The sequence below is a fragment of the Lytechinus pictus genome, chromosome 2, assembly GCF_037042905.1.
Source record: "Lytechinus pictus isolate F3 Inbred chromosome 2, Lp3.0, whole genome shotgun sequence".
Classification (NCBI taxonomy): Eukaryota; Metazoa; Echinodermata; class Echinoidea; order Temnopleuroida; family Toxopneustidae; genus Lytechinus; species Lytechinus pictus.
The window spans coordinates 67,288,583-67,301,804 of record NC_087246.1 but is presented as its reverse complement, the minus strand read 5'-3'; the positions used below and the strand labels follow the sequence as shown (position 1 = coordinate 67,301,804).

Sequence of the window (13,222 nt, the reverse complement as noted above, 5' to 3'; positions counted from 1 at the left end):
TAAGAATAGAAGATATGCTATACTATAAATTAAGACAAATTGAATTAGTGCTTTCTCCTCCTGTGGAAACAAATATAGTTTAGTAGTATATAAGATAATACATTGTTGACCAGACCTCACTCTATTGTGAAATACGTTCTCCCTCTGAGCGCCTTTGTATAGAATATAATATTCTATTTTTTGATTGGGTGCTGAGCCCTGTTACCATGGTAGTTGTCATGAATGGCAAAGTTACAACAGTTGTAACTCTTTATGAAACGGGCCCCAGGTGATATAAACTATTATCTATATTTACTCGTGCATCGGCTTTTGGTTCAGAAGCAAAAGCCGATGCAGAATCGGCTTTTTGAGGGGGGGGGGCGGCTTAAAATCGAAAATAGGGAACGCTAAGTAGCGCTGATACTTTTGATCAATTTATGTTGGCAATCGTGTTGTTAATCCTTGTCTTATTTCCTTCTCCGTGTTCTCCATTTAGGGTCATTTTTTCTAACATAATGTTTAGCTAGTTTTTCGGCGTTTGGTAAAGTGGACATAATCTTTGGACTGAATTTTAATTTCAAGTAGTTCAAACGTAGTGAGAATGCATTTTCGAAGAACAAAATAAAGTAAGATTTTGTTTAGAATTACTGCTTGAGGGTTTATCTCAACTTTATAGCCTTTACATTTAGATTACAACCTTTTTCAAATTTTAGACTTGTGATAATTTAAACATATAACAAAGTAGAAATATTTTAATCGTAAGCGGCTATATACAGGGTAGATCGTTAGGTGACAGGACGACCTAAAGATGTTTTTTTTTTTTCTTTAGCGACGCCTCTCATGGCTTTGAAATGTCATTAAAAAAAATTGTTCTATTTTACCGTTCGTATATCAACAGACAAATTATTTCACACCAGCTTCTAAAAGAAGAAAATTATTAGTCATCATGAACCATTAAAAAAATGAAATGTATGCATTTTCTATTACATAACGCATATGTAAGGGCAACTGCTCGTATATGACGTCACAAATAAAAAACTTAAAATTCTAATAATTTCTTTAATCGTTAATATATTTTCCGCAAACCTTCAATAACATTTTTTAATCATTTTTTCTGCTATTTTTATAACAAACTTTTCGTCAGGGCGAACTTCTCCTTTAATTATGCATGATTATTCTTTATTAGAAAAAAAGTGAAATGAAGTACGGCGGGCAGTCCTATAAATGGTCTTTCCTCATTCAAATTGTTACAATTATGTATATTCTAAGACTTTTAACTCACAACGACAGACAATTAGGTACTGACTTTAAAACTTGATTTTAATCCATATGACCATAGCAGAACAGTTTCACGTCTCAGTCGACAACGTTCTGTTCGGAATTAGTAGGCCTAATCATGATGATAGTTCATAATGTGAGTTAAATGTGGGAGTTGAATTGTATCCTCTTAAGTTTCAATTGGGATACAAACGATTCACCTGCAAATTCCGCTTATCGTAAAAAATGATTGATTTATCCTCAATCCTAGCTCAATAGCTCAAAGCAAACTGTAGCTAGACTGTTATATTGCATTTTGACTGGGATACAAGCGATACACCAATACATTATATCATTGTCATTTCTCTTTCATTTCGAGAAACCTTTCATGCAAGTTGTCACTCCCAGAACAAGGTCCACCGTGACATTACTTTTCGGAACATTTTCCCGTGAAACTTTCTGATCTGTCGGTTGGTGGAGATGTAAATGAATGGATTTAGGGCACTGTTGGCATACATCAAGCATCTGAGCCATATTTGCGTCTTCACGTTGAAGCAAGATGGACAAAACACGTGGACATAGATGTGGTAGATGGCTAAAGGAAACCAACAAATTGAAAATGTGGCAACAAGGCCTGCAAGTGTGACGGCAGGACGGATATACCGCCGATATTCGGTATCCAGATAATTCTTCTTAGCCAAGACATTGTTCCTTTTGTCAGAATTCGCTACTTCTGACTGATCTGCATGATCTGTGGCTTTATCTGCTGACAACCATGAAGTCGTTACGACCGTATTTTTTGTTGTCGACGCTTGCATTTCAGCCCGATTCTCTAAAATGTTTGTATGTCGATGTTGTATTTTGGATGAATGTGAAGAGGACGGGTCAGTTCTGTGGATCTGTCCCATTTGTCCTGCATTTGGCAGTGGTCCATTCCCAACCTTTCTTCGCTTCTTCAACCGCTGCTTGATCTTATAAAACACTACAGAATTCATGACCATTATCGCGAGGCCGGGAATGAATATGTTGATCGTCGCACCAATCACAACAAAAGGAATGTCCACTTCGGCGGGGATGTCTTGGCAATCAGGGCTGTGATCATCGGCACGCTCTTCCGATGTCGTCGTCAGAATCCACAAACTGTAGCCCCCGAGATGAAACAACATTGGGGTCACAAAAGTCATTACGACCTCAAATACGATCCTTCGTTTTCTTTTGACTCGTACATATCGAGGGTAGTCGTAGCAAAGAAGCTGTAGTTTATCGAGACTGATCAGCACCATAAGCCAGACTCCTGTATTTTCGAGGACAAGGCGAAGGAAGTCAAAGATGCTACAGCTGATGTAGCTGAACGGCCATCGTCCCAGGTACACGATTACCGTCATCATCGTCTGACACACTGAGGCGATGCCGAGATTGACAATCATGAGACCTATGATGTAGAAGGTAACAGGCTTTAGGCACGTACCATCCCCTTTGACAAAGTAAGGCACATTGATTAGGTTGGCGAGTGCCATGATGACAACCAGTATCCCGGACACCGTCGCCAGTACGCAATCTGGCGAGTCAAGTCCCATCGGCTTCGGGTCCCTGTCATTGACGTCCGACATGTTGCTTCTTGAAGGATCACTTAGAAGCGCCCATGAGGTCGTTGATGTTGTCATGTTGAGATTCCCCTCCACACTCTGTTACTCAATATATACTTCCCCTATGGACGTTTTTTTTCCTTCCGAAGTTGTTCCACGGCTCTCAACTGTTGAATTTGGCACCTAAACAGCTGTAGCAGAGAATGTGTAATGAAGCAAAATATTAAAAGAAACCCTCATTTCATTAATTTTCATAGTGTAAAAGGACATGAGTGCTTTGGGGAGGTTTGTTGGTATGATTACGCAATCTCCCTAACAATAATCATGTTAATAAATTATTCTATAATAAAGCATCTGCGTTATAGTAATCATCTTTTATTTTGTAGTCATAAGGACATACAATTGACCGGAATGAGTAGCAGAAGTAACCTAGCAACATGTATTATTAACTTAAAGTCCTCATTAACATCATATTAGGTGTCCTGGTGCGTGTTAGAATGAAGAAATCGTTTCCCAATTCAGTGCCCTAGTACGTATGATAATTGTGTTAACTTCGCCACTAATGATAATATCAATGAAATCCGTTCATTGTTGATTGTTTTTAACATTTCTACCATGGCAGTTACCATTATTTTTGTTATAATAAGATTGCCATAATTCGTAACTTATGCAACGGGACCATTTTCACATTCAGAAATTAAATTTAGAGGAAAGAAATATGTATCTCACTCTTTGTCTCTCAAGAGAAAATTAACATCGAAACAACGATTTGCAAATTTGATGTAATTTAACAAAGCTGTTATTTTACGTAAACGACAACCGATTATAGCCTCGAACTGACGTTGTAACTAGGATTACATTAATTTTTAAAAACGGTTACAATTGCTGCGTGTCAAAATATAACTTTTCTTGCCCTGTCATTACAATTTTCATTTCAGGGTGGTCATTTACTGCGTTGGTCTAAAGTGTAAAACCAAAGAAAACTCGACCAGGCCTAAAATGTTTCTTTTCATTAATCATGTTAAAAAAGACAGTGATATTTGTAATACTTCATTGATTTAAGTTCATTATGTTTTCGGTTAGTCTGTCCTCTGCCCCGTTTTTAATTCTCGCGATAATTATTCAAGAAACGTTTGATGATTGACTTCATATTTCAATCATGTCTGTCTATTGACGTGGCAATGACCTGAGTGGTTTTTAGGGTATAGAATTAAAAGATTTAAGGTCACATAAGTCATTATAATACCTTAAAACGTACATTTTTTTTGCAAATAACTTAAGAACCCTTCACTTTAAGAACCTTTTCACTTTGACGGAGTAACTTCATATTTGAATCATGTATGCATATTGCATTCTTGCCAACCTGGAAGTAAAAAATGCAAAAGCAGTAGACTAGGCGAGGGAGCGGTGCGACCGAGCGGGGGGAGAGACCTTTCAAATTTTGACATCAATTTTGATACATTTTAAAGCACTTTCAGATCTGAATTTAATGTGATATTTTAATCATGACCATACCCCCAACTAATGTCTGGTGAATACTTCTGATAGGCCTCGTCATTTGTAACAAAATGATATAGGGGAAGGCGGGGTATAGTTGTGACACTTTCTGCATTTTGCATGTTAGAATTGATATGACTAACAATATTATAGAAATAAGTACCTTGCCTTTAAATTTGATTCTTGGGAAATATTTTTCACCACTATATAACTTTCTACCGCCACACTGAAAGTCATTGTGACCTTTGAAAAAAAACGATGTCAAATGGCTCAACTTGCCCCATCTGTGGGGTAAGTTGTGCAACCTTCTGGGGTAAGTTGAGCCACAAAAACTATGTAGGCCTACAATATGTGTGAGGGAAGAACCAGCATGTCAAATTTTTTATTTAAAGTCTTTTCACTTGCTAATTCTCTGTAAATACTAACATCCTCTAAAAGTAAAAGAACTGTCATGTGAATTTGCTCCTTTCTGCCTGCATATCAATGGCTTTTAAGGTTTGTTTGTTATTTTATTATACATTACCATAAGAATTACCATGGCTCAACTTGCCCCATGTTGGCTGGCTTAAATTACCCCAGTCCGAACTTAATGCGATATGTTCACATCCACACATTTCTTATGCATCCATCATATAAAAGACTATGACAAGAATGAGAATCCATACCTGGACTAACAATATTGTTCTTATTTCTTTATTATATTTAAAGACATGTGTGAGTAAAAAGCACTGATCTATTTCAGACCATTTTTTACTTTTTTGGCTGAAATTTGTATTTTTCCCTCTAAAAAGTGTTTTTTATTTCAAAGTTGAAAACAATGTGGTGGGGTTAAGGGTTATGCAATGGGTCATCAATACATGACACAACCACAATGTCCGACTCATTCACTATTGGCCTGGGGTGGTGGCTCAACTTGCCCCTATGCTCAACTTGCCCCTATGCTCAACTTACCCCGCCTTCCCCTATACTGTTTAGATCTATATCGTTTAAAATCAGAGTGATCAGTCTAACAGTCGTTTAATAAAATATAAACAATTATTTTTTTGAAGAAATTACATCTATTTATATTTTTTTATTTATTAAAGCATTTAAGAAACTATTGTCTTCATGCTCTTTAAATTCAAAAGTAATTCTGTCAACTAAAATCAATATCAGTCCTATGTCAAGTTTGATATCTGTCTTCTGACAAAGTATTCAATCAAAGTGCCACTATATGTCATTGCTGGCGATTTCTCTCCTCTCAGTGAATGGAAAATAGACAATGTCTATAAAAAATATCACGATTTAACGTGGAAACATGGAAGTGATTAACAATCTTAAAGGTCAAGTTCACCCAAACAAAAATCAAACAAGCATATAACACTGAAAAGTTCATTAAATTCGGATGTAAAATACATGTAAGAATGCTATGATATTTTTAAGTTTGCTTAGTTTCACAAAACAATTATATGAAAATCCTGGTCTGTAAGCAAATGAGCGGACTGATGACGCCATTCACTATTTCTTTTGCATTTTATTGTATGAAATGTGAGATAAAGGCCTACCATTTTTGCTCATTGTCCTGTAATGAAACAAAGTTTTTTTTTCCTCCCTGAACACATGGAATTACTATTGTTTTAGGGTTCAGCGAAGTTGCTCCTTAATCTAAAATCTGTATAAAAAAAGATAATAAAATAAAAATAAATATTGTACTACATATTGGAGCAATAAGTATTGTCATGCCGAGGACATTTTTCGATAGCGCCTTACCCGCTATCATTTACGAGTTCGTTATGAGCCAATGCTTTGCGCATACACAAAATATGATTGACAAGTTGTAACGCTCTCGACCATGTCGACTAGGTCTACACTAGCCGTGCCCCCCGCCACGCCTCCCACCACACCCCCGTCGCGGTATTCAAATTGGCGGAACGCGAAGCGCAGTGATATACACGCATATCGTATATATCATGATCGAAAGTAGATCTTAAAAGAGGTTTGCAAGCATTATCATAGTCACTGAATCGTGTAAAGCTATGATTTTTTTAATGGGTAAAAAATGTTTTGGCTATCAGATGTTTGAAAAAGCGGTAGATTCTATTGAAAATACTCTACCTTGAAATATATTTTCTCTCCTTAAATGCATTCCCCAAGAAAATATATTTTACCAGAAGATAGATAAAGAAACCAATATGAAGCGAGCAATCCACTAGCCGGGAATATTATTAGATTACTGCTTGTATTTGCATAAATTTATGGAACGAGGAGGCTTTCTCCTGCTGACTGCCTACATACAATGGTTTAAATATTGATATTCTCTCACAACTCTTCTTTGTTGACGATGAGTTGTTATGTCTGATGATATGTAAGGCAACAGGTGATTGGAAATACAAACATTATTTCAAATAATCAAATTTTGATTATTCGGTGTGTGTGTTTTTTCTCAATTTGGGGTGTTATAATGAAATGCACTATCTATAAATTCAATTTCCTCTTCGAAATTCAAATATTGACAGACGGCTTATTGAATTCAATTCCAGTTCGGTCTATTAGATATAAAACATAAACAAACAATACAATGCTGTAGTCTGAAGACTAATTGTGCAATGTTTACATTAAAACATTACTTACTTTAGAAGATTGTATATAAACTTAATTATTTACATTTAGAAGAGAAAAGTAACAGTTGATTGATTGAGTTGTACATGCATAAGTGATATTTTATAAGATAATACCAGCCTGGGATTTGAATAATAATTGTGTGTTGGAAAAAAATGTTTTAAACTTCAAAGTGTATAGCCGAAAGGCCAGAAATATAATTCAGGTTTGATTTGCATTACACTGTAAAAATGGTAAGCAACGCTGTTTAAGCCCGTCACTCTATAAACTATTGTTTAAACTTTTAAACAAGTTGTTTTAAAAAGATTGAAAAATTGTTTTAAGCAATAGTTGTTAGAGTGACGGGCTTAAACAGCGTTGCTATACATTTTAACAGCGTTTTTACAGTCTATGAAGTTATATAATATAGATTTGGAATCAAGTTATTGCAACATAATTAATCATAGCTCTAGAACTTTAAGATATGAAATTCATTCAGATTAGAACAGAGACTACTTTGAGATGTGAGATTGAGGCTGGTAAAATAATTCATATTAATTCTATAAAAAAAAACAAGATTTAAACAAACAAAATATATGAATTTAGCACCTTAACAATTAATGATAAAAAATACACGCATATAAATTGGAAATCTACACATAGCTTAATGTCTATTTTTACTCGCTCATTCGTGAAGAAGACGTGTAGTTGAGGGACATCTAAGCCTTACAGATATTAAGTATAGTTGTGATTTAAATTATGATGAAACATCGATAACTCGGTCGGTTTCGTGTTCAATATTTGGAGCGTACCTATCATATTGAAATGACAAGTCGACAGGAAATTACATATTAAGCAATCATTAATCAACGGAACGTAAAGAAATGAAAATTAATCGATAATCAAGTAATTAGCATAGTTGGCTATGATGTGTGGTTTACTTTAGAACAAAAATAAATCTTACCTTGTCTAGTCTACTGATGTCAAAAATATGCTGTAATACGACGAATAAAGTAAACTATCCATGGAGAATGAATAACAGAACGTTTCTCGTTTGATCTGAAATTCCGGAAAGAAAATCTTTAACAGGCCAACACACTTCGACACACAGACAAGAAGATTATACATTGCAGGAAAAAATGCATCACGTTTTAAGAGAAACTCTTGGGTGTATCAATTTTCTCAGTAAGGTACGCTTCCCTCATTAGAGCTCTCGCTAGATGGCACGTCCGTGCACCATGAAAGTAATTCATAGTAATATGATGATAATGGAGAGTGAGAAGGGGGGGGGGGGGCAGAGGGGACTGGAGTTTCTGCGCACGCGCAGGCCGTGTGGTTGACCCATTAAAATTTGTGTGTTTTTTCAAGTTGATAATCATAATGAAGACAAAGATGTAATGATACTAATGATAGTCAAATAATATAGGTTTTCCCGGCCATCTTCGTAGATTTATCATCAGAATATACATATTTTCGGTTCGATTTCACGCGAAATCGATTGACAATTTGGATCAACGATTAAAAAGCAAATTTTGCTTTTTAATGTGATTTCTTTAGCTGCATGCGATTAACTATAATTGAATACAAAATAACACTAAGATTTTCTCAAATTAGTTATCCTCGTACCAGCATTCAAATTCGTCGAAACATGATGATGATTGGTTCTTGCACAGCGCCAGTATCCGCCTCAGCTGGGCGCTCATGTCGTGGGAGGAAGCTATACGTATTCAATATCACGAATTGAAATACGCTTTCATTATTTTTTTTATAAGTTTTTCACCTTCTATGCAATGTGTCGAAAATGTTAGTTTTCTAATTTCCATGTTTATTACATGATTGTGAAATGGCTAAACTGTGTATAAAAAAAGATACCATGTGATTATCCCCTTAGCTTTATAAATCTATTTTAACGGGAGAGGTGTCCAAAAAAATGGAAGACGAATTGATCCAAAGAGTATGCATTAATTTAGGTATTCAAACTACAGGTGAGCTGATGTAATGAACAGTACGTTTCGATCTTCTTATACCGTGTTTACACTTAATCGGCATTTGAATCGGCTCGCGGTTCTGAACCGCGAGCCGATTCAGCATCGGCTTTTTCATAGCGTGTAAACGCGAGCAACTTGAATCGGCTCGCGGTTCAGAACCGGCAATTTGCACCACCAAAGTACACTCTAAATTACAGGGATTTAAAACAAGTCCACATGGACTGTAGTTAGGGACCAATCGAATTCCGGATTTAGTTTGAATCCTTAAGATTCATTTTTAAATCTCGAAAGATTTAAATTTAAATCATTTGAGATATAAATTTAAGTCGTTAGGATTAAAACTAAATTCAGAAATCGATTGGTCCCTATCTACAGTCCATCTGGACTTATTTTAAATCCCTGTAATTTAGAGTGTAGTAGGTTCTGAACCGCGAGCCGATGCAGAATCGGCTTTTTTACTACGTGTAAACAGAAAGCCGATTCTGCACCGGCAATTTGTGCGCATTTCAATTACTTTACCATTGTGACGTAATTGTAAGCGCATTGATCCAGCGTTGTCTTTATTGTGACGTATATTGTAGGTATGCGTATCATTTCAGGTTTTTGCATCGGCTCGCGGTTCTGAACCGCGAGCTGTAACAACGTGTAAACGCAATCCAAATGCCGATTCTGCATCGGCATTTGGTTCAGAACCAATTGCCGATTAAGTGTAAACACGGTATTAATGTTTCACACCCCTTTCTCCAGGGTCAGAGATGGTCTTTAAATTAGTGATTCAATGGGCGTTCATTTCCTGGGAATTTGCTTTGAATACATGAAATCCAACATCAAAAATTCTATTTCATATATATATATATATATGTCAAGTAGCCCCTCTCAAGATCTCAGAATGTTAAGAACATTCGTTGTGTAAATCGTATGGAAAAACTGTGTTAAAACATGTCAAGCTGCTGTACGAAATCCATATTCGAAGGAGTGGACGACGTGACAATCCCGTACCTTTGGATTGCCGCCCATGTCAATCGATTTTATTTACTTCATATTGAAATATCAGTAAGCTTCGAAAGGACAATATTGGGATTCATGAACATTTAGCAGATAGATCCTAATATAAATTCAGAGAAGGTTGTCTTTTATAAAGTTCTATCAACCAGCTTTCATGGCAACTCGTGAACGCTAAAACCGCTTGATAAGAGCACCCAGTGTATCAACCAGTTCAGTGGCGTACCGTGGGTCACGACATTGGGGGGCACCAGCAACATTTTTGAGTCACTTAGTGGACGCGCAAAGCGCGCTCAATTGCCAGGTAGGCCTATACTGACCTGAAAGAGAAATTTTAAGGATTGTGCCATTAAACGGATTGGTATCTCACTGATCAATTAATGCGAGCGCGAAGCGCGAGCTGAAATTCTTTTACATTCAGACCTGAAAAAGAGACATTATAAGCTATTTTTTACAATCATGATACATACCTGTCTCACTAAACAAACAATGCGAGCGCGAGGCGCGAGCTGAATTTTTTTTTGCATATATTGACCCCAAACAGGCATGACAGGGAAGGACTTTTTAAAAGAAATTCATTGTAAGTGACGTTAATACTTCTAATTCCACAGACTACCGTATTTCTCCCTTTTTTGATGAGCCCAATGTTGTAAGTACAGAATATATAATTTATCATTGTATTTAAGGTTTCAATAATTATAAGTATCAATGACTTGGAAATATGTTGGCTCTATGTATGAATATTAAGAGTAGAAATGGTACGTTTAATTTTGGAATCAATTTGTGCAGGTGTGGGTTATGTATGTACGTGTATTGCTGTACTGTAGCGAATATGTCTAGACGTGTACATATGTACCAAAGCGATGATAGGTGTAAAGACGTAGTCTGAGAAATATGATTTATGTGATGAACATTTATGAGCCAGCATGTTATATGTTGAAGCTAAACTTATGAATAGCTTCAGCATATAACATGCTGGCTCATAAATGTTATTGGATGTTATTGAGAAGGATGTTGCCATGTTCGTATATGAGATTATTTATGATTTCATTGTTTCATTAAATTGCAGGTTGAACCTTGCTACTTGTCATTTTAACGCCGCATGGTCTCTCAACCGGGCTGATTTGTGTGTCACGGTAGTCTGTGGATCATTAGAAGTATTAACGTCACTTACATTCATGAAGAGCTTACGTATCTCGCCAAAGCCATCTAATGCGAGCGCCAAGCGCTTGCTTATTTTGTTAGAATTACATTTAAACACATGAAACACTTTTTGTAGTCATTGTAATCATGAACATGATACGTATGTCACTAATCAAATATTGCGAGCGCGAAGCGCGAGTTGAAAATTTTTGAAAGTCAAACCTGAAGAGGGGCATTCTTATGCTTGCTCGTAGGAATTCACTAAGACCATAAGTATTTTACTATAAAATGATGCGAGCGCGAAGCGCGAGATGAAAATTTTCAGACTAGAAAAATTGACATTTTAAGAATTGTTTTTTATTTATTCCTGAAGAGCTAACATATCTCACCATTCCAATAACGCGAACGTATATAAGTAAGGATTGGAAATGTTTTATATTCAGACCTTAAAAGGGGGCAATCACTTTAGGTAATCATGAAAAAAAAAGCATAATATCATGCCACTACATAATGCAATGATAATTGGAACTATAGGCCTATTTGGTGTATATTGACTTAAAAACGGGATGTGTTAGTACAACAGGAATTTGATTTGATTTGAATTTGATTTGAATTTATTTTTCTTCTACATAACAATATAATATAACATAAATGTAACAAACATACATTGACAATAAATCAGGTATAAATCATTTAGCATAAAATTAATAGCAGAAGATGGATTGCCATAGTAAGCAAAAAAATGCTTGAAAATTATGACAAACCGAAACATATTTTAACCATATAATCATATTATGAGCAGAATGGACAATAACATATTATTAAAGTATCAATTAAGTATAATATAAAATATAGAATTAAACAGACGATGCGAGCACCAGGAATGGTGAACACATAGGCCCTAAGCAAAGTATGTAATATTATATAATGAAATGTATAATATAACATAATATAATATACAATAATTTCTTCATCCCCCACTACGTTTTTCTTTCTTTGTCCCTCTTTTTCTTCTTTTCCTCGTTTTTTTTTTTTATCGGCCAGCCAGCCTCGTAGTTACGCCACTGGTATCAAACAGGATGAAACATAAGAGAGACAAGTATCATATAGAAAACATACACACAAAAAATGTTTAAACAAAATGAAAAAGAGATGAAAAAATAATGAAACACACGTCCTCCAAAAAAATAAAGTCTACAAAAATGTTAAGTAAGAAGATGAAAAAATATGACAACAAAAGTGAAAAGAAAAATATTTTGAATATAAAAATATATCATTGTAAAAATGAAAGAAATAGAAGGGAAAATTATATCATTTTACGCGTTGTCTTATTTGAACGGCATAAGTGCAAAATTGATTGCTTATAGGTGAAAATGAAACCTAGATCTAACACAGAATTCCTTCTCCAAACCATACTCTGCGAAATTAAATGACGGTTGTCATATTGCCAAAACGAATCAAAAGAAAGCTAATTTGAATGATAATTTCGCCTTTTCCAATGATAACAAAAGAAACGAACCAAAAAACATTATAGTTAAATTGAAACGCGGTGAAAACGGCATATTATTTGGTGGAATCTGAATTAATGATTTAATCGAAGGATGTCTTGTCGAAATCGACCGGGAAAACCTAGACTACTAATAATAATAGTAATGATGGTGATAATATGGTATGCGAGGCGCATTTCGTTTTCATTTCTTTTTCATTCCAAGATAGAGTTTAAAAGAAATATAACATGATTTCACATTTTGACTGGAATCCATGCTATTATTTAATGAGAAGTATGCTATACTCGCAACAATTAAAAAACGATAATAATACTTCCCTTATAACAAAGTTAAGTAGTAAACGTGATCTTACATTTTGAACTTCTTATATAGTCGATCACAAACTCCATTGAAAAGGCAAGAACAACTTCATATGAACAGCTTTATAAAGCATGTCCATTTTAGAACACCTAGCATATTATTATACGCCCTCCTTTTGGGTGGGGTTGGTTAATATACACACCTCATGTTACTACATTGGTCACTGAACGGGGGGGGGGGTGATGGCTTTAAATCTATATAAAAGAAATAGATGTCTGAAATTGCAATGGCATCAATATTGGTGAGAGGCGCAGTAAAAGGATTTGAATCTATGAAAGCGAGATTGAAACTCAAAACTCATGATGAATGTAATGACAAAGGAAAA

At 35.4% G+C, this 13,222-nt stretch overlaps 1 protein-coding gene across 1 annotated transcript; it reads right to left on the bottom strand.

Annotated features, from left to right (window-relative positions):
• Positions 1-899: 899 nt before the first annotated feature.
• Positions 900-8,071, bottom strand: LOC129255136 (D(2) dopamine receptor-like). The gene is made up of 2 exons (XM_054893686.2): positions 7,861-8,071; positions 900-3,013 (listed from the first exon to the last, which is right to left on the bottom strand). Exon 2 carries the CDS (start codon positions 2,898-2,900, stop codon positions 1,635-1,637), a length of 1,266 nt encoding a protein of 421 aa, XP_054749661.2. The 5' UTR covers positions 2,901-3,013; positions 7,861-8,071; the 3' UTR covers positions 900-1,634.
• Positions 8,072-13,222: the final 5,151 nt, after the last annotated feature.